Source organism: Leucopleurus acutus (genome assembly GCF_964270905.1).
Source record: "Leucopleurus acutus genome assembly, chromosome: 4".
NCBI lineage: Eukaryota > Metazoa > Chordata > Mammalia > Artiodactyla > Delphinidae > Leucopleurus > Leucopleurus acutus.
In genome coordinates, this window is record NC_139146.1 from 109,528,171 (window position 1) to 109,552,999 (window position 24,829).

A 24,829-nucleotide genomic window follows, 5' to 3' on the forward strand; every position below is an offset into this window, starting at 1 on the left:
CGGTACTCCTGTCTTTGGGTGAGTAATTTGTACTGCATTGTGCTGCTCTACTGCTAACTCTCCTCCCTAGCCCCTTCATTTTGATTTATTCTTTCCTAATGAAGCCATATTTAGTGCTAGCCCAGAAATGGAGGGGAGAATAAAGTGCTGAAAGGGAGAGTTCCTTGTTCTGCCTTCTTTGGGGGTGACTTGCAACATTTCTGCCTTTGCAGGAGATGTCACCTGAGCAAGTAATGACAGGGTGCATTGTGTGAAAGATATCTAAGGGGTCAAATTGACTTCACTTTTGATGTGTATTAATGGCAATGTCAGTATATAATTTTTTGATGAAACCACATTTTTAAGAGTAGAAAAACCCCATTAAAGTAATGGAAATTACATATTTAGATTATTTATTGACTTATATTATCGACCTATAAGAGTTCTATTGAAAACTATTTTCAAAATTAACATTTTAAAATATAATTTATACCCTTATACATTAAAAGAATTAAAATTTTTAATATTAATTTTATATTAACACATTTACATTTTTATGTTAATTATGCGACTGTTAACTTTTAACATATGACCCATTCTTGGTACATATACATACAGTTGACCCTTGAACAATGCAGGGGTTCGGGATGCTGACCCTCCAGAGAGTTAAAAATCTTCACAGGTGGCCCTCTGTATTTGCAGTTCTGCCTTCTCAGTTTCAACCAACTAAGAATCGTGTTGTACTACGGTACCCAGTTAATAAGAAAAATCTATGTATAAGTGGACCCATACTGTTCAAACCCATGTTGTTCAAGGGCAACTGAACTTGAATCAGTTTCTTAGCCATATCTTCATTTAATGCCTTGATACTGATAATTTTCTGGAAAAAAACCCAAACTTATGCTTAATTTAAAAATTAAATTTGCTGTGTTTTCTTATAAGTTGCAAATTACTCTTTTCTTTAGACAGTAGTATTTTTAGTTTTAAAAATACTTTCTCTACAGATGCTAAAGCACCTGGTAAACTCAGAGCAAACTCTTCTAAATTGAACATAGTCTCAGTTCTAGTTTTTTTCATGAAGATGTTTCAACCTAAATATTTTCACAAGTGCTATTTTCATGTCTCATTTCAAAGTACCTTTCTTTGACAAATATTTAAGATAAAAGTCATCAAATAAGTTGTATCTATTTATGATTTTTAAAATATTTTGCCATATTTAGATGCAGTAAAATGATAGGTCTTCTCAATTATGTTCCATTACATTACAAAATATAAATTTATTCAGTGAAAAATAGAGTCATCAAAAGTTCTTCCCACAAATGGGATATTTTAAATTGGGATTATAGATGTATTTGTTTACTAAGTCTGTCATAAAGTACCACAAACTAGATGGCTTTGTGAAGGAGGGGATACTCCCCTTTTTTTCCTCTTAGTTCTTTTAGCTGGCAATTAAAATGACATAAGCAGATTAACCAGAGAAAACCAAATTTATTAAGTACATAAGGGAATTCACATAAACATGAAGAATTCCAAAGATAGTAAGGCAAGATGAGGTATATATGTTATTCTGGACTAAGGAGAAGAAGGTAAGGGTCTGGGACTTAAAAGTAAGGTAATTCACAGGAAGATGAAAAGAGTTAATGTTCGGTGAACAAACGTTTGCTGGATCATCTAGAGACAGTGGGACTCAGAGAGGACTTTGATCAAAAACAGGCCTTGCTAGGTTCCTGCTTGTCTACCACACCTAGTTCATACTTTAGAATGGTTATCTGTTGTGATAGCTCCTTCCTGGAACCAGCCTTCTATCTTAAGTTCTTTTGGGCATTTAGGGGGAAGTTCAGAGGTTTCTTCTGGAGTGTATTAGGCCTTGGTTATTTTCAGCTGGAAATAATCTGCATGCCAGAGTGGCACAACTTGGGGCAGCTTGCCCTGAACCCCATCAGTTTAATTAATTAATTAAATTTATTTTTTGGCTGCGTTGGGTCTTTGTTGCTGTGTGTGGGCTTTCTCTGGTTGCTGCGAGTGGGGCTACTCTTCGTTGCGGTGCGTGGGCTTCTCATTGCAGTGGCTTCTGTTGTTGTGGAGCACGGGCTCTAGGCGCCGCGGGCTCAGTAGTTGTGGCTCGCGACCCCATCAGTTTAAAGCAACAGAAACTTATCCTCACACCCGTGGAGGCTAGAAGTCTGAAATCAAGGAATCTGCAGAGCCATGCTCTCCTAGCGTCTTGTTGCTGGCAATCCTTGGTTTTCCTTCACTTATAGCTGCATAACCCCAACTCTGCCTCTGTGGTCATATGGCCATCTTGCCTCTGTGTCTTCACGTGGAGTTCTGTCTTTTCTTCTTCTAAGGACAGCAGTCATATTGGATTTATGGTCCACTCCACTCCAGTATGACTTTATCTACATCATAATTACATCAGCAAATACCTTATTTCCAAATAAGGTCACAGCCACAGGTACCAGGGATTAGGATTTGAACATATCTTTTTGGGGACACAATTCAACCCACAACAATAGAACTTCAAAATTGCTTGTATATTGTTTGAGGCATCATTGTTTAATTAGCTCAGTACTTCCCTTGCTTTTTTTTTTTTTTTTTGCGGTACGCGGGCCTCTCACTGTTGTGGCCTCTCCCGTTGCGGAGCACAGGCTCCAGACGCGCAGGCTCAGCGGCCATGGCTCACGGGCCCAGCCGCTCCGTGGCACGTGGGATCCTCCCAGACTGGGGCACGAACCCGTGTCCCCTGCATCGGCAGGCGGACTCTCAACCGCTGCGCCACCAGGGAAGCCCTTCCCTTGCTTTTGAAGGGGTGCATTTCTGTTTGTAAGCTTTGGTTTCAGTATTTGCAATTCACTAAAAGTTTCAAATCTGAAGCCCCCCGCCACCATGTCTTGGCCTATTTTTTGAATATGTTAACAATTTCCAACCGAGTTTGAAAAAAATGCAACACTTTTAGGTCTTTTTGGCTCATTTACAAAATAGATTTTTAAACACTTATTTCTAAAATCTGATGTAGGCAATGAAGAGAGAGTACATTCAAGTTTTTGTGTTCAATATAAACTTCACAATAGCTTTGTAATTTAGTTACAATAAGTGAGTTTATGTGTACAGTATTTTTAAATTTATCAATTTATACTTTAGTTGGTAGATTATAGCTTGTTTGCATACAATTATGGATATCTTGCTCCATGACCAGTTTCAAGCACATATGCTTCATAGGTTTTTTTTATATTGAAAGTAGCTGACCACCTATCAAGAATACTAGAGTGTGGGGCTTCCCTGGTGGCGCAGTGGTTGAGAGTCTGCCTGCCGATGCAGGGGACGCGGGTTCGTGCCCCGGTCCGGGAGGATCCCACATGCTGCGGGGCGGCTGGGCCTGTGGGCCATGGCTGCTCAGCCTGCACGTCCGGAGCCTGTGCTCCGCGACGGGACAGGCCGCAACGGTGAGAGGCTCGCGTACCGCAAAAAAAAAAAAAAAAAGAATACTAGAGTGGGGATTCCTGCTTTGAGAATGATGGGGATATAAATCAGTGGTTCTTAACTGAGGCTTGGCAGAACCACTTTTTAGATCTTTTTGTTAAACCCTGTGAGATTTTTAGATCTAGCCTGTAGAGAGCCTCAAAAAGTTCCTGGCAGGGCTTCCCTGGTGGCACAGTGGTTGAGAGTCCGCCTGCCGATGCAGGGGACACGGGTTCGTGCCCCGGTTCGGGAAGATCCCACATACCGCGAGTGGCTGGGCCTGTGAACCATGGCTGCTGAACCTGTGCGTCTGGAGCCTGTGCTCCGCAACGGGAGAGGCCACAACAGTGAGAGGCACGCATACCACACACACACACACAAAAAGTTCCTGGCAGTTCCTTAGCCAGTCTGTCTCATCAACTGTGAGTACTGTTGTGTTCTGTAAAAGAAATTTTGTCAGAGATGAAGGTTTTCTTAAGAGACAAAAGTACAAACTCTAGAGGCAAAGATGGTTTTCATATTAGAATTAAGAACTTTTCATCAAAAGTAACCATATAATAAGTGAAAACACAAGCCACATACAGGTGATACTTGATACATAGGTATACTTGATACAAGATTAGTGTTCAGAATGCATAAATAACTACTAAAAATTAGGCACAAGTTAATAATCCATTAGAAAAATGGTCAATGAAGAGGAACAGGCATCCCATAGAAGAAGAACTCCAAATGGCCAATTAACCTATAAGACATCCAACCTCTAGTAATTAGGGAAATGCATAGTAAAACCACAACAAAATGACGTTTAGCTAATTGGTTAATTTTAAAACTTTGACAATATCAAGGAAGTAGAGCAATAGAAATTCTTAAACACTACTGGTGGACTTATAAATTAGTGTAACCACTTTGGAAACAGGTTGGCATAAATTGAACACACATAAATGTATCTTATAATATAGCAATTCCATCCCTGGGTGTAAACCTTAGAGAAATATTATAATATTGCATGTTATTTTATATTTATATCATATGTAAATGTGATATATATCATATATATCATCTATATTATACATTACTATATATAGTATACATATGTATATTATTATATTACATTATATTATAAATAATGTATATTATTATATTTTTAATATTTATAGATATAAACATTAGGTTAAATGATAAAAGAAAGGAATGGAAAGGAAAGCAATGCAATTATAAACCCAAATTTCAGGATTGTGTTTAACTCTATGGGAGAGGATCAGATTTTGGTAGAGGAGGATTACAAAGACAATTTCAATGACAATGGTAATATCTTTCTTAAACTGGGTGGTAAGTTTGTTAATTTTACTATTATTTTTTCTTTTCATGTGTTTTATACATATTTTGCATCTACTCACTTTTAATATAATTCAAGGTCTGTTTTGATAGCGCTTTAAAATATTCTAAGATAGACAAATATCCAGAATACTAACCTATCTCACCAGTTTATTTTATTTTATTTATATTTCTTTTTAATCTTTAGCCATATGCATGCACATTTTAAGTTACAGTTATGTACCTACAATTTTTCATTTAATTTCTTCACTTAATTTTGTGCAATGAGCATTTTCACATATTGCTATTTTTATAATTATTATTTTCAGTGGCTGCATAGTAACTCCAACAAATTATAATACAATAAACAGTTTAACTCCGATAATTCCACAAATATTTGATAAGCACAATGTGCAAAATACTCTTAGGTATTAAGGATGTCATCGTAAATATAAGCTTCCTGTCCTACACAGCTTAGAGTATAGTGGGGGAGACAGTAATTTTAACAAGGCCTTAAGATACTACATGAGGGTAAAAGCTGGGTGCTGTGGGCCCTCATATAAGAGGCAGATCCCCAGGTTGAAGGAGTCAGAGAACATTTCCCAGAGTCCTTTCCAAGCTGAGACTTGAGGGCTGTGTGGGAGTGAAGGAGGAACAGATTTGGTAGGGATGTTAGAGAAGTGAGAAGGAGGATGAAGAGTGTTTCAGATCGAGGGAATAGTGCATGTGAAGGCCCAGAAGTGAGAACCTAGCACAGGTGATAAATTTAAATGCAGCTATGTGTAGTGTGGGACTTGGTGAGCAGCACAGGGAAGCTAAAGAAAGCTCATGCAGGGGCGTGTAAGCTATAGGATGTTTGGATTTGAGTTAAAACTTCCTTTCCTTAGTTTTTCATGTCAAAAATTTGGAAGTCATATTTGACTTCTTTTTCTCACACCCTATACCCAATCTCAGTAAATTCCAGTGGCTCCACCCCCCAGATAGATTCAGAATCAGACTAAGCATCTCCACTGCTACCCCCCTTGCCCAAGCCACCCTCATCTCTTACCTGGGATACCACACTAGCCTCTTAACTGGTGTCCCCACTTGCCCCTTCCTCCCATAGTCTCTCCTCCACATTTTAACCAGTTATCACTGAATAATGAAAATCAGGTCATGAAAATCAGGTCAAAATTTCTAAATGGCTTTCTTTCTCATAATAAAAGCCAACGTCCTTCTGAATGCCTGTAGGACCCTATGTGATCTGATGTCACACTACTTCTCTGACTTTATGTCCTGTTCTGGTCCATTTGTTCTTTCTACTGTAGCCACTGGCCTTTCTATTCATCAAACATACCAGGCACATTCTTGCCTAACGTTCTTTGTACTTGCGGTGTATTTTCCTTAGCCTAAATTCTTTTCTCCAGATAACCACATAACATATTCCTTCATTTCCTTCATTTATGCTCAGATGTTACTCGATTAATCAGAGAAGTGACACCTTAACCAACCTATGTAAAATGGTAACTGTGGCCTCCAGATGTGCCTTTTTTTTTTTTCCATGTTTCACACATGGTATGTTAAATATCATAGAATACTGCCTGGCACATAAATGGTTTTCAATATGTATTTATTAAATTAATAAAAACTGGACATGTAGTGCAGTTTTAACAAGGGAACTGATATGATTCCATTTGGAAAATCACTCTGGCTGCAGTGTGGAAAATGGACTGGCAGAGATCGAGACTTGAGCCAGGGTGAATTCTTAGGAGTTGTGTGCTTCTGTGGCTGAACATTTGAGTGGTTGCTGATATGTAACATTTTTCAACAATATGCATGTTGAAAAAAACCTCATTTCTTTATTCACTGAAGTCTGTATGAGCTATTAATGTGTGTGTTTACCATTTCTTCCAGCATATGGACTGATACAGGCATTCTCCCATTGGGCCTCCACTAAGTCCGGGTTGCTTCATTTATCCTTATATTGTGTCTCCCATAGAGCCGGGCTTGCTGAGGCTCTGCAGTGACTGAGGGAATCAGTGGGATGGGCCAGCTGCTACTGAAAATGCTCTAAGTCCCTATTCATAATTGGGTGGCAGTCTTTTGGGTGTTTACCCATAAATACCAACTAGGCCAGGCCATATCATGTCAGCTATAATTAGCAAGCTGAATTAGCACATCGGTACTATAATATAAAGTAAGCCCTGTCACCTCAGACCCCAACAAAAAATGTGCAGTCAGGTTTAATCTATAGGTAGATTGTCTTTTTGGAAGTCAGGAATCAGTTTATGCCATTGTCATCTGACATTCTCAGGGTCACACAGCTTGTAGTGCCTAGGCCATAATTATCCTGGATTATGTTCAGTTGTTGCCAGTTTCACAATAACTTATGACTAAATCATTGTGTTTAACAGAGAATCAGCTAATAAAACATGTAAGCAGCTGCATTGCTATTCATATGCTATAGAATGCAACATGGAGCTCAGATGGTTTTATATTTTAAAATACAAATGTATGTTCTTTACTATAAGAGTGACTTCTAGTCTATTAGCAGATAAACTTGCTTCTATAGCAGAGTATTTTACCTATCTGAATATTGCTGACACAATTTAATTTTTGGAAAGTATTTTTTTTTTTTACTACCTGAAATTGTTTGCCATATCTGCAGCCCTTAGTACTTGTTAACATAGGAGGTCCTTGTTTTCTTAGTATTAAAAGTCCACTTAAATGAATCAATAACAAATGAGCAACAGGAATTCAAAGTAGATAGTGAAAACAGTTCATTATTTAATCCTGAAAAATAAAATTTAAACTCAAAAGTGAATGTATTTTATCTTAACTTGATTTAGTCTAATAATTATGTACTAATTATTAGAATGTACAGAGACACAAATTACAAACGCTCACTCAAGAAATGCTAGGTAACCTGAAGAGCCCTCTCTGTATTAAAAAAAATTAAATTTGGAGTTTTAAACCTCACCACAAAGAAAGCTCCAGGATCAGATGGCTTCATAAGTGAATTCTACAAACATTTAAGGAAGAAATAATACCGATTCTATACAAACTCTTCTGGAAATGTGAAGAGGATGGGATACTTCCTAACTCATTCTATGAGGGCAGTAACCATATACCAAAACCATACAAAGACAGTACAAGAAAAGAAAACTACAAATATCTGCCAGGTACATAGCCGCAAAAATTTTTTTTAAAAATTGATGAAATCCACACTATCTGGAAAGGATATGTGGGAGGTTTATCCCAGGAATGCAAGGTTGGTTTAACATTTGAAAATTAATGTTATTTACCATATTAAGAGTCTAAAACCAAAAAAAACCATTTGATCATATGATCATCTCCATTGACACAGAAAAAGCATTCAGCAGTATCCTGATATAAAGTCTCTTCAAACTAAGATAGAACTAAGCCATAAAACTAAATGCATAACCTAAACCCATAAAACTTCCAGAAGGAAACATGGGAGAAAACCTTTGTTACCTTGAGTTAAGCAAATATTTCTTACGCACAATACCACAAGCATGATCCATAAATGGAAAATTGATTAAAATACATCAAAATTGAGAACTTATCATACAAAGACACAGTTAAGAGAATGAAAAGGCAAAGCATAGACTTGGAGAAAGTATTTCAAATTATATATCTGATAAAGGACTTGAATCTAGGATATATGAAGAACTCTCAAAACTCAATAAGGAAATGACCTAGTAAACAAAGGGCAAAAAATTAAATTACACAATTCACCAAAGAAGATAGGCATATGAAAAAAATATGCACATGAAAAAAAAAAGCTCAACATCATCATTCATTAGGGGAATGCAAATTAAAAGCACAGTCAGATACTATCATATATCCACTAGAATATCTAAAATTTAAAAGACCGACCATATCAAGGGATAGCAAGTATGTGGAACAACTGGAACTCACATATACTTCTTGCAGAAATGTAGAATGGTACAACCAGTTCGGAAAGCGGATTGACAGTTTCTTACACATTTAAACATATACCATATGATCCAGCCATTCTAGTCCTAGATATTTGCTCGAGACATGAAAGTATATGTGCATACAGTGACTTGTACATGAGTGATTGTAGCAGCTTTGTCTGTCATGACTAAAAACTGGAAACAACACACGTATATCCATCAACAATTAAATGGATATACACAATTTGATATATCCTTACAATGGAAAACTTCTCAGCAATAAAAGGAGATGCACTATTGATACATACAACAGCATGAATGAATTTTAATTATGCTAAGTGAAAGTAGCTAGATGAGAAGGAGCGTGTAGTGCGTGATTCCATTTTTATAAAACTCGTGATGATACCAACTAATATATAGTGACAGAAAGCAGACCAGTGTTGTCTGGAGGCATGGCAGGGACAGGTAGAATGGTGAGATTACAAAGGGTTACCAGGAAACTTCTGAGGGGGATGGATATTTTCATTTTCTTGATTGTGGTGATGGTTTCTCAGATATACACATATACTAAAATGTCAAACTTTTCGCTTTAAATATATGCAGTTTATTGTATATCAATTATACTGTAATAAAACTATTACAAAATTCAGACAGTGGAGCAAGATTGCACCTTCCATGTCTTGAAAGTGGAAAGTAGACAAAATTAGAATCAGAAGTAGAGTTTACTTATAACTGTATTATCTAACCAATGTGTATTTGCTCAGTTAATTGTTTACCCATGGTTATGATTATTATTGAAATATACTTTTGTGTTGAACTGAAGAAGTGGTTTTCAAACACGATCGTGCGCAAGAATACCTGTGGGGACCCGTTAGATGTGCAGATTCCCAGGCTCTCTCCCCTCTCCCAGGGATTCCAAATCATGGGTGTGGTCTTGGGGTCTAGGAATATGCAAGTTCAGTAAGGTTCCCAGGCAATTTTGACATATGTATCCATAGACCATATTTCAGAATCACTTCTTAGCAGAACATTGTTTACATCAAAATTGTTTGAATCTGGATGAACTCTGTGGACCACTGGTGCCAGGTTGATATGGAATATTCTTGATCTGGCCTATGTATGTGTACATCAACCTATTAGAGAGGGGGTTGACTTATTTGGAAGGGGCAGCAAGTTTGCATTTTGTTTGTGCTGGCTGATATTCATGATGACGGCTCTCACTAGAACATAGAAAATGTACAGGTGCTTGAAAAAATTAAGTTGCTATAAGGTTTTTCTTTCCTCCTTTTCTTCTCCTTCACAATATTCATTGACCTGCTTTTGATATTTTGTGTAATATTCATGTGCTGTAGATCATGCTTTCACCAGGCCTTTCAATAGTGAAAGGACAGGGGCCCCAGGAAGAAGGAACCATCTTTTACTTTATCAGGTACCTTTAAAAACTAAACATGCAGTAGGAGCAACATTAATGCACCACTTTTAAGTTTGAGATCATGGAGAGCAGGAAAACCTTCCCATAAGGCATTTTTTGTGCCTTTCCAGAGAGAGATTTATGTCATCTATCAAAGTATAGTACTTCTTACCTACTTAAGCACTTAAAAACTGCCAGGAAGTAATGTTTTGTGCAGTTTTTCTATTAGAAATGATGCCATGGTGTGGGTGTTTGGGTAGGGGGGCAACTGAGCCTTACTGACTGGCCTGGTCCCCACAGTAATCAATGACAAGCATGGCAAGACTGGCAGCTGTCATCACAGTTGTCCTTGTCCTGGAGCTGAGGGATAAAATTTTTCCTTTAGTAAGTGAGAAGAGTTGTGTAGTACGGAGCTCATGACTTCAGGGTCTTGTACAGGATATTCTATTAAGAGTGAACTGACTTTGCCTTTGGGTCAAAAGGCTATGGGGCCACGTATATACACCATGGCCTGGAGCTTTGAAGATGGGTGCTAGTTTTAACTAGACTGTGCTGATCTGTCTCTTCTGAAAAAAATAGCAGAGCTTTTAATACAGCCAATATTCTAGAGCCAATATTCTAGAACTTTAGTATGTGGTTTGATAATTGAAATATATATATGTAAAAGTTATGTATACTATAGATAGATTGTAATGCAGAACTAAAAAGCAGAGTTGGACTCCTTTAAAAAATTATAAATATATTTTTGAACCTGAAGAATGAGTGTCAAATATACCTGAAAGAAATCAAATTTTGGTTGCTCACTTGGGGAGTCATAAATGTTTTGTTCACTCTTGTACTTTAAATTTATGTGGTTGAATATTCCTTATTGCCTTTTTAGTACTACCTTTATTCCTTTGTTTTCCACAGACATGACGCAATTATTATCTCAGGAACTGAAATGGCCAAACAAATCCAGAAAGAAATACAGCGAGGTGTGGAATCTTGGATTTCTCTGGGGAATGGAAGACCTCACCTCAGTATCATTTTAGTGGGTGATAACCCAGCAAGCCACACATACGTCAGGAAGAAGGTCAAAGCTGCTGCTGCTGTAGGTGGGGACGTGTTTTAGTTGTACTTGTTACTAGATAACGTTTACTGGTTTTACTTCAAAGTGTGATAATTATGAATGATAATTGTCAACTAAGTGCTATTTGAATGACATGTATTATTATTATTATTTATTATAGATTATTTAGTTACCGAAATTTATATTCATTTCTTACTCTTTTTCTTCAAATTTCTTATTGAATCAATTCAGTGTGATTTCAGATCTTATGGTGAGATGTGAGAGCAACAGGTTACATTTAAAGGGCCTGTTTTTTTGCTTTAATCACATGATAAACCTGGCTAGTTCACTCTGCCGAACTTGGCCTAATAGTAGTGGTGGTGGCGGTATTGGTGTTCTTACTCTCTTCAAATCCACTAACAGTAGCTTATCACAGATGAGCGTGATTTGCTAAATGGGTTACTGGGCCAAAGAATGCATGTGAATCACGAGAAAGCATCTGTACTATTTGAAAATTCCCTCCTGATGGTGCTTAGAACATCATTTTTGTAGAAGGGCCTTTTCTTCCAGTGGGATAGGAGCAGAGGGAACCAATCACACATTGTGTAAGACACCATCAATGAAAAAACACATCTTTGTTAAAGTGACTTTCTGTACTTGTTTTTCTTCCAGGTATCTGTAGTGAGATCATTCTAAAACCTAAGGATGTTTCTCAGGAAGAACTTTTGGATATAACCAATCAATTGAACATGGACCCAAGAGTCAGTGGTATATTAGTTCAGTTGCCACTGCCAGGTACATAATGCTCTTCTATATGCCTGGTTTGGTTAGGAGCAAGGACATCTTTTCAACATTATATCATGACACTGCAAATAATTTATAAAATATGTTCAGAAGGGGACTAGCTATTATATGAGCATGCAGTAGGTGGCAATTTCTGAATGACGTTTACAATGACTGAAAACTGTGAAAGAAAAACTTAGGCTTTGGCAATACATCCAGTTCTTGTTTTGCACAATAGTGCAAAACCATGAAAATGACTAAGTTGAAACTGGACAAAGCAAATCAATAAGAGAATAACAATTGTTCTGTGACCTTTAAAATGTTTTCTCAAAACACTAAAAACTCTCTTACTGTGGTTTATAAATATATAAGGAAATGAAAAATAGTAAAATTAATATTTATTCAGTACACTGTAATTTAAAACATTAGAAACATTGAGAATTAAAGTATTACTTCATTGCCAAAATCTTGTCAAGAGGAGTTTGAACAGTTACTTGCCTTCTTCTCATCATGCGACTTATTATATGGAGCAGGCATCTTTTCTATGCCTTGGTGAATTGAACTGTCAAATTCTTTTTAAGTTTGGATCAACTTCCATCTTGTCCTTTGTCCTTTCAAAGTCATGAGATATCTCTGAGAGTTTCTTTAATGTGAAGTTTTGTTCTGGTGTCACTTCCTCTGGGGCGTTGTCATCCTTTTTGTCACAATCACATTCCTCATTTATTTTGATCAGTTTGCCTTCACTAAGTTCTTATGGCTGCATAGCTACATTGCTCCAAAGGGCACGGTGTCAACATTCCTGGGTCATCCCCTATTTCTCGTACAACCCATTTACATTCAGTTAGAATCCTGTTGAAGCGACTTCATCTTGTTTTTTACATTCATGGCTCTTACCTTCTTGCTGGCCTAGGTCTCTTCTATCCTTGCTTTGCTGTCATCATCTTCAGATCTTCTATTCACATCCAATTTCATTTCCAGCATCATCACGTTTTATTTCTTTGTTGCACTTTCATCTTTATGGGCTAATAGCCTCTTTTTTTTTTTTTTTTTTTTTTTTTTTTTTGCGGTACGTGGGCCTCTCACTGTTGTGGCCTCTTCCGTTGCGGAGCACAGGCTCCGGACGCACAGGCTCAGCGGCCATGGCTCACGGGCCCAGCCGCTCCGTGGCATGCGGGATCTTCCCGGACCGGGGCACGAACCCGCGTCCCCTGCATCGGCAGGCGGACTCTCAACCACTGCGCCACCAGGGAAGCCCTAATAGCCTCTTTTGATTACTCACTTTTGTGAAATGTCAAGTGAGTTTATCACTGGAACACAAGGAAGCAACATGATTTGCTGTCTGCGTTTGAACTGAATAACAGATGTGCAGTGACCAAGCACTGACCGACTTTGAAAGAAGTGACATGTTAGTCACTGATCATGATGCTCATCTGTTATTTACATAGTGATGTTTGGACCAAAGAGCTAGCAGCTCTTATATAATTAGTCACAGTTAATATGCCACGATAACTGAAATTTGAACTGTGTTGTTGGAAGGCTGCTGTTATTTGACTAAATTGTGGCTCTGAAATTTGTACATATTTCAATGAGCCAGGCAAAGACTGCCTGAATATTATAGATTACAGTAGTTTTGTGCAGTTTTGAGTTCTTCTGTAAGTTCTGACTTGCAGAAAGTAAAGCTGTATGATGCTATCACCTGGGATCTTTGTATGGCATTAATTTTTAATTTATCCAATGATATAACTTAATATCTTAGTATATGTTATAACATTTATGCTGTTTAAATTACACCCAAAATTCACATTTCTAATTCTTTTCTTCCAATATGGCTGCATTTAAAAAAAAATCAGAATGTTGGAAAGGATGTTAGAAGTTATCAAGGTTCCCCTCAAAATGCTTCTGGCAGATAATACTATAGATTCATCATGTTAAAATTAGCATAGTGATTTATCCCTTACTTTTATAACTACAAAACGAATTCAACAGATATAGCATACTCATTTGATATCATAGGAAATTAAGGTCTAGAAAATATCAGCGGTATATTAACATCACAAATCTGTTTTTTTTGTTTGTTTGTTTCTTTGTTTGCCGTACGCGGGCCTCTCACTGTTCTGGCCTCTCCCGTTGCGGAGCACAGGCTCCGGATGCGCAGGCTCAGCGGCCATGGCCCACGGGGCCAGCCACTCCGCGGCATGTGGGATCTTCCCGGACCGGGGCACGAACCCGTGTCCCCTGCATCGGCAGGCGGACTCTCAACCACTGCGCCACCAGGGAAGCCCTGTCCAAAAATTTTGACATTGGGTTTAAACCCAGTTGTTTGGCTCATGCAAAGCAAGAATCTTTTTTTTTTTTTTTTGTACTGTGTTTGCCAAGCAATCTTCTTGTGGTGTGCAGTTTTTAAATTTCCCCCGCTTATATTTGTATTACATTCAAATCATTATAGAAAACATATCACATTTCCAAATATCTAGTTTGTCTTCAAAAATTAAATTCATGTCTGTAGAAATTTTACCCCTTTATGGGCAATATTCCTTTTTGTTAAATTTATTAGCAGTTTGCCACTAGATGGCACTAGTGATCCGTCTGTACTAAAATAGATTGAGTCCTGTGTTCATTTTAGAAGGTGAGAAGCCTAGAGCCAAAGGAATGATAACAAATATTTGGATGCTTTGAGAGAGGGCAATTTTCTATCTAGCTGAAAAGAAAAGCCAATAATATACAAAATAACAGTGACTAAAATGTGTTACGTTAAGCATGTATTATGTCTTAGGCACTTCACATTAGTTGATTCGTTGGATCCTCACAATAACCCAATGGTGGTGGAGCTATTATTATGTACATTTTACTGATGATGGATTTAAGGTACAGAGAGGTTAGGTAACTTCCTCTAAGATCACAGAGCTGGTAATTGAGCTGGGATGTGAATCCAGGCAGACTGGTCCCTCATGCCATTACCGTTATGTTACCACCCCCACCAGCATGCCGTGTTAGCTAGTGGGTAATGTGTGCTTACTAGGTGACAGGTATTCTTTTATATGGATGATTTTATTTAGTCCTCAAAACAGCCTTATGAGTAAGAATTACCTTCTTCATTTTACAGATCAAGAGACTCTATTTTCCTTAACCTACATTATACTGGGACATATAGTTTGTTGGTTACTAGAAAAAGTTGGATAAAGTAGGAAATCATAAAACAATGCATTTTACCTTAAACATTGTATTATGACATAAAGTATTTATATATTAATTCATCAATCTTTTGATGTAGGTTGTTGGGGAGGAAAGTTTCCTCTTCCCTTCTAGGTTCTTCTGGCTGGTGACCTGAGTTAGATTCACAGGAGAAAAACAAACAAAAGTTTAATAACATGTGTACTTGGGAGAGACCCAGGAAAACTGAGTGACTCGCCAAAATGGCTGAAGCTTTCACCTTAAATACGATCTTCAGCTAAAGACAAAAGATTCAGCTAAAGACAAAAGAAGATGTTGGGTGTAGTGGTTTGGGACTTCAAAGGGGAGGAAAGCAATTCACCTGGAGATGCAAAAGCAGATGTTTGCTGGGCCATGCAGGGGCATTGGGACACAGAATGGACTTTGATGTCTAGGCGCTGCTGGGTTTCCCCCAACACAACTAGTCCATTTTCTTTGCAGATATTTCTGGAGATACCTCTATTCTAGGAATAGGTCCTTTATCTAAATTCTTCAGGCAGCTAATGGGGAGGTAAAAACACAGACTTACTGAGTCTTCTGTTTCTTAAAAATAATCAGCCTAAAATAATCCTCATGCCAAAGAGACATTTTGGGGTGGCAAATTGTGCTTCCCTACAAGATCCAAGTCTCTATGGAACCTACTGTTTGGAATTTTGTGTTATCTTCTGGCATTAATAATACCTATGTATCACTGCCTATAATTTTCAGTTTGAGATAAAACTAAGTGAAAATTCATCTATCTATATATATTTTTAAATTTATTTTTATTTATTTTTGGCTGCATTGGGTCTTCACTGCTGAGCGCAGGCTTTCTCTAATTGCAGCGAGCGGGGGCTACTCTTTGTTGCAGTGTGCAGACTTCTCATTGCAGTGGCTTCTCTTGTTGCGGAGCAAGGGCTCTAGGTGCGTGGGCTTCAGCAGTTGTGGCTCACGGGCGTAGTTGCTCTGCGGCATGTGGGATCTTCCCGGACCGGGGCTTGAACCCGTGTCCCCTGCATTGGCAGGCAGATTCTTAACCACTGCACCACCAAGGAAACCCCCCATCTATATTTTTAAAGTGTTTCCCAGTGTTCATGGTTGTCTTGTCCTTATCTAAGTCATTACTAATTCTTTTTAATTCTCAAGTCTTTTGAGAACATTCAACTTAGTCTTCATAGACATAACGACTGTTTGTTTGTACTGTTTTAATTAAATCACATAATTTACTGTGAAAGAACTGGCAAAAACAGGTTGAGAAATACACACACTTGTCTCTTGATTATCATGAAACTCTACTGGTAGGTGCAGGAGTAGTTTATTAATTACATTCTGATATTCTTTCAGCAAGCCCTGGGCATCAACCTGCATGCTTTAAGAAGACGTGGAAATCATTAGTCATTTTGATAGGTTGTGTTGGGGAAGGGCAGATTTCCCCTCTATCTCTCTTGAGTTCTGTGGCTGGACTACTACACAAGACAGATTAACAGGAGAAAAAGAAACAAACTTTAACTTATGCACATGGAGGTCCCACAGTCATGGGACCTAGGAAGTGGCCAAAGCAGGAAGCTTTTATACTTTTTAGACAAACAAACAATAAATTTGTGAGGAATTCACAGGACAAAGAAAATTAGGCTTTGGGTGCTTAATTAGTGAAGAATCTAAGCAGAGTTTGAGTTTGGGATGGTAAACTAAAGGAGTAACAAGTTTTGTTTATATAAGTTTCTTGCCCCAAATTCCCTATCTCTGGAAATCAGGGTGTCCTACCTTCAGATGCAAGGAGTGCACCTTTCATGAGAGATTTATTTCCTGCTTTCACGGAGACAGAGAGGAGAGTCAGAGTGTCCCTCTTACAATGGCTCTTTCTTAAGTAACCAATTCAAAACAATTAGTATGCCATTGAAGCGTATTTTGGCATGGCCTGCCCTGAGCCCCAACAGTTGGCTATGTGCAAGTGGATTGAAATAGCCTCTCTCCGGTACACGTCTTATAAGATTGTTATAATGAAACAATGAGCAAATGAACAAATGAAATGATTCTAGTCAATCACATCTCCAGTTTTCCGTCATTTTGTTAATAATCTGGATTCCAAGTTATTTCATGATTCGAAGTCGGAAATTATTTTTCACAATTAGGGCACTATGTTGAGCAAAAGAAATTCTGAATTAGAATTATAATTCTGGTGTTGGAATACAAGCTTGCATAAGGATTAAACAGAATGTGCAAGCAGTTTTCATGCATCTCATTTGGGTAAGAAAGCAAAGAAATGAGAGAGAATTCTGTCCTATTTGATGGTAATGAATCTATCACAGGCTTAAGCCCATGCTTTTGTTCAGGAGCTGTGTGACTTTGGTCCGGATTGAAAGTACTCAGGATAAAATTGTGTGTCCACAGTCACATGGTCTGACTGTCCTGTAACTGGTCCTACATCTAGGGAGAGATGAAACAATCATATGTGGATGCTTCCCTACTCCTTTCCTAACTGCATAGATTCTATCAGTATCAATAAGTGATCGTTTTGTCAAGGCCAGAATGATGTCTGCTATTTGTGTTGTATATATTTTTCTCCTAATTACGTATTATTTGCTCTTAGCTTTTATTGAGTTACATCTATTAAACTTATATTAAATATCATTTGTAGAGTATGTCAACTGAAGAAAAATGCACACTCTAAAAGTTGAGAGTTAAGTTTTATTTGGGGACATTACTGAGGACTGTAGCCTGGGAGACAGCCTCTCAGGTAGCTCTGAGAAACTACTCAAGAAGTAAGGAAGGAGCTAGGATATCTAGGAGTTTTTTCTGAAAAAAAAAAAAAAGGTAGTTGAACATCAGAAGATTACTACTAATCACAAAAACCAGACATCTCAAGTTAATGATTTTAGTGATTATGTATGGGAAGATGCAAGAGTCTGGGCTCATTGAAATTATTCCTTAGATATGCATCTTAACTATCTAGGATCAGTATCCAGAACACAGAATGTTTCCTGGTTTTCTCCATCCTGAATTACCCTCAGGGTACACTGTTAGGCAGGGGGTGGGGTGACTACAGTGGTTGATAGCTTGATGGTGGGCAACATTTGTTGTTGACTGGAATGGCAGGCAACATTCCCTTTCCACAAGTATGTGTCAGTTTGTAGTGTTAAAAATAAGGTGGAATAATGGTCTTTAAAACTTGGGAACCAGTGACATTCTTTTTGGACTAAAGCAATGAAAGGGAAATGATAATGTCCACAAGCTTGAAGCACACTGGAAATTTGCTATAGATGTTTGTTGTAGGGTGGTACTTGGTACAGGGTGAATTTGGTTTAAAAGGGTTTAAATTATATGAATTATATGAAAGCATTCAGATGTAAGTCTAGGAAACAGCAATCACTCAATTAAATTTTAATGTGGTTTTTTTACAACTGCTCCATGATAACTATTACTAGTATTAGTAATGGCGATTTTTATCATGTATTATTGCCAGACATTGTTATAAAGTGCTTTATATACCAGAAATCATTTAACACTCAGAACAACCCTTAACAGTAGGTACATTTTTTTTGATCTGTGGTTTATAGTTAAGGAAACTGAACTGAGAAACTTGTGTAAGGTCACAACAAGTGAGTAGCAGAGAAAAACCAGGAGACCCAATTATAGTATTCTTTCAATCATAATCACAGTCCCACAACTGAGACTGCAAGTCAAGCACCAAGAGAGGTGCTTAATCACCTTTTTGTATTTTCTTGCATTCTAAGAAATCGACCTCTCGTCTATTTCTGGGAACAAAATTATTAGGTAGAATGGGAAAACTTATTCTATCTTATCTATCTTTTTCTAAAATAGTTTTTCAAATATTTCCCTTCATTTATCTAGTTTGAAGCCTTTGAGGATTAACATCTTCCAATTTATGTAAGAGGATTGAACAGAGAAATCAGAATGAAATACAGGATTAAAGGATTAAATATGGAGAGGGCGAGTAAGAAAAGTGAGAATTCACGGTGTAGATATAACAAAGACAAAATTTTCTAGAATTTAGTAGGCATAAAAATGTGGGTATTGACCTAATTAGTGCATGTAGATGTGTATATTTGTCTAAAACTTGATTCTTCATTTGGAGAAAAAAGGTCTTGCTATAATTGCTCTTCTTGAGAGCTTATGGAATTTATGTATGCAGAATACTCTTTACTCTGTTTTTAATGTTCTTGACCAGAATGGGAAATTTTCATCACTCTGGACTCCTCAGTTTTTGTAGAGCTTCTTTTCTGTTTATTTCTAAATAATTTCTAAATTAGACTTGACCTTTGTTATAGCTACCCCCCTTTCTTTATGGAGAAAAATGATTCCACATAGAGTATTTCATTGCTTTTTAGTAATATGTTTCTTCCACTAGACTATTAGTTACATCAAAGCAGGGGGGATTGGAGTCAACATTTTTATTCCACCTTGCATCATGGTAGACTCTTCGTGAATGTTATTGCTGGAATGAATGAACCCTATAGTTTCACAGCTATTGCTTTGTGTGTATGTGTGTCATTGAAGGTTCATCCTTCTACCTATTTTTCTACATCTAAGAGAGTAGTGTGTAAGTTCTGTCACTGATCAGGATTTGGTGAGGATCTTATACCCCCATACCCTTGAAGGCTTCCTAAGTGATAGTATTTACTATACAAAGGACATGCTAGGATAATGTACATTTTATTACTTGAATAGGACTTTAGCCTCTGACCTCTTAACTACATTGATTATCTTTCAAACATACTGGGACTGACTTCTTTCCAACTTTTAGGCCTTAGCTTAAGTGCCACTGGCTCAGAGAGCCTTTCCCAGCCCATACCTTCTAAAATTACTTTAATTCCGTCAATTCCTATGTTAGATCTGCTTTTTTCTATGGCAGACAAATAAAGTACTCCAAATATCCACATATTCCCTTACATTTCCCAACTTCTCCTAGGTTGGGGCCATGTGACTTCTGGTTACTGGACTGTGAGGGAAAGTGACTTTTTTGAGCCACTTCTGGACTGAGATGGTTAAAATCTATGTGGCCTCCATCCCCTCTCCCCCTTTTGTTGCAGTTATCATGAAAGCTACGTGTTATAGATGATTGCCAGTTATGAGAAGAAAGGAAGTGGGATTCTTAACAGAGGCTTACGTGAGTAAGAAATAAGTATCCTTTCATAAATGATTGGGATTTCAGATTAAAACACACACACACACACAAACACAAATGTGATGAAAACTATAAACACACAGATCTAAGAAGCTCAACGAACTCCAAGCCCATAAAATATGAAAAAACTATACCTAAAACACAAAAATCAAATTGTTCAAATGCAGTGTGATAGAAAAAATTTTGAAAGCAACAAGAGGGGGGAAAATGTCACATTATATACAGAGAAACAAAAGGAAGGAAATAGATTTCTTGTCAAAAACAATGTAAGCAAGAAGACAGTGGAACACCTTGATTTTTAAAGTACTGAAAGAAAAAAAAAAACTATTGATCATGAATTCTATACTCAGTGAAAATATCTTTAAAAACCAAAGGCAAAAAAGCATTTTTTTAGACATTTAGGAAGAGTAGAATCCAGACAGAGCTGAAAACAATCAACAGCACACCCACACTATAAAAAATGGAAGTCCTTAAGGCCGAAAGAAATGATACCAAATTAAAATATGTATCTAGCCAAAGGAATGAAGAACAATGGAAATGGTAGCTACATGAGTAAGTATATCTGACATTTTTCTTATTAGTCATATAATTTTAGAATATAATTGGTATTTATCCCAAAATAAAAAACAATTTAATGTGTGGTTTGCAACATGTACAACAATAGCACAAAAGTCAGAAAGGAAGAAATGATAGGACATCATTATTAGATTCTTATGCTGTATGTGAACTGATATATCACTTGAGGGTAGACTGAAATAAGTTAAAGCTGCGTACTATAAAATCACAAGCAACTGCTAAAAAAACCCCACACAGCAAAGAGTTATAGATAATAAGCCAGTAAAAGAGATAACATCCAATAATTAAAAATGTTCAAATTATTCTAAAGGAAGAAAGAAAATGGGGGAATGATAGATTTAATCACATAAATGTAACATTGTATATAATCCAATTAGATGTCAGAGGTTGTCAGATTGAATAAAAAACAAGACCCAACTATATGGTGCCTACAGAAAATAAATTTTAAGTATAAGGATCCAGAGAGGTTAAAAGAAAAAGGATGTAAAAGACACATTATATTAACATAAATCAAAAGAAAGCTGGAGTGGTTATGTTAATAGCAGGCAAAGTATATTTCAGAGCAATGGATACTACCAGGAATAAAGAAGGTCATTCCACAGCAGTAAAGGAGTCAGTTTATCAAACAGAAATAGCAACCTCAATTGTTTATATACCTAAGAAGAAAGCATTAACAAAAACTAATAGAATTGTAAGGAAAATAGACAAATCCAAAATTATAATAATAGATTTTAGTACCTCTTTCTCAATAACTGAGAGAACAAGTGGAGAGAAAATCAGTAAGAACAAAGATTTGAAGTAGAATATCATCCAATTTGATCTAATCGACATTTATAGAACACTCTCCCTGCAAACAACAGAATACACATTTTTTTTCAAGTTCACATAGAACATTTACCAAGAGATAACATATTCTAGGCTGTAAAACAAATCTCAAATATAGAAGGATTTACATTACCTAAAGCATTTTCCCTCACCACAATGGAGTTAGATTAAAAATCACTAGCAGAAAAATATCTGGAAAATTCCCAAATATTTGGAAACTAAAGAACATCTAAATAATCCATGTGTCAAGTAAGAAAATAAAAGGGAAGTTAGAAATCACTTTTAACTTTTCAATGAAAATACAACATATCAAAATTTATGGTATGCCACTAAAAATTACTTAGGAGGAAATATATAGCACTAAACACCTATCTTAGAAAAGAAGAAAGGTCCCACATCAATAACCTCAGCTCCCACCTTAAGATACTAGAAAAAGAAGAGCAAGTTAAAGACAAAGTAAGGACAAGAAAGGAAATAATAAAGATCAGGGCAGAAATTAATGAAATAGAAAACAAAAAAATAATGAAGAAAATAATGAAATGAAAGCTAGACTATGAGGGAAAAAGGAAGATACAAATTACCAATATCAGGAATGAGAAAAATAACATCACTATAGATTTTACAGATATTAAAAGGATAAAAGGGAATATGTCAGACAACTTTATGCCAGTTAATTTGGCAAATTAGAGGAAATGGACTACTTTCTTGAAAGATACACACTGCCAAAGCGCACTCAAAAAGAAATAGGGGGCTTCCCTGGTGGTGCAGTGGTTGGGAGTCCGCCTGCCGATGCAGGGGACACAGGTTCGTGCCCCGGTCTGGGAAGATCCCACATGCCGCGGAGCAGCTAGGCCCGTGAGCCATGACCGCTGAGCCTATGCATCCGGAGCCTGTGTTCCACTACGGGAGAAGCCACAACAGTGAGGGGCCTGTGTACCACAAAAAAAAAAAAGAAAGAAAGAAAAGAAATAGATAACCTGAATAACTCTTATTAAAAAATTGACTTTGTAGTGAAAATCTATTCCACAAAGAAAACTCCATGTTCAGATGGCTTTACTAGTGAAGTCTACCAAATATTTAAAGAAAAAATAATATTAAAGAGGAGGAAATACTTCCTAAGTCATTATATGAGACCACCATTACTCTGATACCAAAAAACAGGCAAAGACATTACAAGAAGGGAAAACCACAGAACAGAATCTTTCATGAACATAAATTAAAAAGGTATTAACAAAATTTAACAAATAAAATCCAACAATATGTAAAAAGTATCATTCATCGTGACCAAAATTCATCATGACTTTTATTACAGGAGTGCAACATTGGTTTAACATTAGAAAATCAAACAATGTATTTCACCACATTAACAAACTAAAAATGGAAAATCATATGATTATCTCAATAAATAGATTAATTTTTTTGGTAAAGTTCATTGATTCCTGATAAAAAGCTGTCATATAATAATAATAAAAGGGAACTTCCTCAAGCTGATAAGGGACACATATAAAAAATTCACAGATAACATCATAGTTCATTATGAAAGACAATATTTTCCTCTTATGATCAGGAAGAAATCAAGAATGTCCATTCTTATCATGTCTATTCTTGGAGATTCTAACCAACACAGAAGGCAAGGCAAGGAAAAGAAAATAAAAAGCAGATAACATGATTGTCTATGTAGAAAATCCAATGGAATCTAGAAAAATAAAAAGCTACTAATACTAATAAATGAGTTTAACAAGGTTGGAAGATACAAGATTAATATGCAAATATCAATCTCCATTCTATGTATTAGCATCAAATATCAGATACTAAGAGGAAAAGAGACTTTTAAAATAGCATCAAAAATGTGAAATCTTCAGGCATAAATTTGACAAAAGATGTGAGAACCTGTGCATTGAAAGCTACAGAACATTCCTGAGAGAAATTAAAGAAGACCTAAATAAATCAATATATTATGTTCATGGGTTGGAAGACTAAATATTGTTAAGATGTCAGTTATCTTCAAATTAATTTGTAGATTCAAGGCAGTCCCAATTAAAATCCCAGCATACTTTTTTGTAGCAGTTGATAAACTGATTGTCAAATTCCTGTAGAAATGCAAAGTACCTAGAATAATTAAAACAGCTTTGAAAATGAGTAATATTGTTGAAAGAGTAATACTTCCTGATTTTAAGACTAATCAAACGTCTCAAAATCAAAGGATACAAACTTTCAGTTATCAAATAAATGTCATGGCAATGTAATGCACAGCACAGTGACTAAGATTAATAATACTGTATGGCATATTTGAAAGTTCTTAAGAAAGTACATCTTAAAAGTCCTCATCATAAGAAAAAAAATTTGTGACTATATGTGGTGAGGGATGTTAACTAGACTTATTGTGGTGATTATTTTGTAATATATGTAAATATTGAATCATTATGTTGTACATCTAAAACTAATATAATGTTATATGTCATTTATACCTCAATTAAAATTTGTTAAAAAGACTAATTATAAAGCTACAGTAATCAAGACAGAGTGGTATTGGAATCAGGATAGAGAAACATCAATGGGCAAAAATTGGAAGTCCACAAATAGATCCACACCTATATTAACAACTAATTTTTGACAAAGGTGGAAAGACAAATTAGTGCAGAAATGATGTGCTTTTCAATAATGGTGCTGGAACAATTGGATTGCATATGGATACGAAACAAGAACTTGATAAATTAGATTTCATCAAAATTTAAAACCACATGACACAGCAATCCCACTACTGGACATATATGCTGAGAAAACGATAGCTCAAAAAGAGTCATGTACCACAATATTCATTGCAGCACTATTTACAATAGCCAGGACATGGAAGCAACCTAAGCATCCATTGACAGATGAATGGCTAAAGAAGCTATGGCACATGTATACAATGGAATATTACTCAACCATAAGAAGAAATGAAATTGAGTTATTTGTAGTGAGGTGGATGGACCTAGAAACTATTATACAGAGTGAAGTAAGTCAGAAGGAGAAAAACAAATACTGTATGCTAACACATATATATGGAATCTAAAAAAAAAAAAAAAAAGGTTCTGAAGAACCTAGGGGCAGGACAGGAATAAAGACACAGAGGTAGAGAACGGTCTTGAGGAAACGGGGAGGGGGAAGGGTAAGCTGGGAAGAAGTGAGAGAGTGGC

General features: G+C 36.6%; 1 protein-coding gene across 1 annotated transcript in view; it reads left to right on the plus strand.

Moving 5' to 3' along the window:
- Window positions 1-24,829, plus strand: part of MTHFD2L (methylenetetrahydrofolate dehydrogenase (NADP+ dependent) 2 like) — a gene marked incomplete at its 3' end in the record, with an annotated part of 137,846 nt that overhangs the window by 6,585 nt on the left and 106,432 nt on the right. Inside the window, exons 2-3 of the mRNA XM_082838301.1 lie at window positions 10,993-11,177; window positions 11,804-11,926. Coding sequence (XP_082694427.1) covers window positions 10,993-11,177; window positions 11,804-11,926 — 308 coding nt within the window. The remainder of the gene's footprint in view (window positions 1-10,992; window positions 11,178-11,803; window positions 11,927-24,829) is intronic.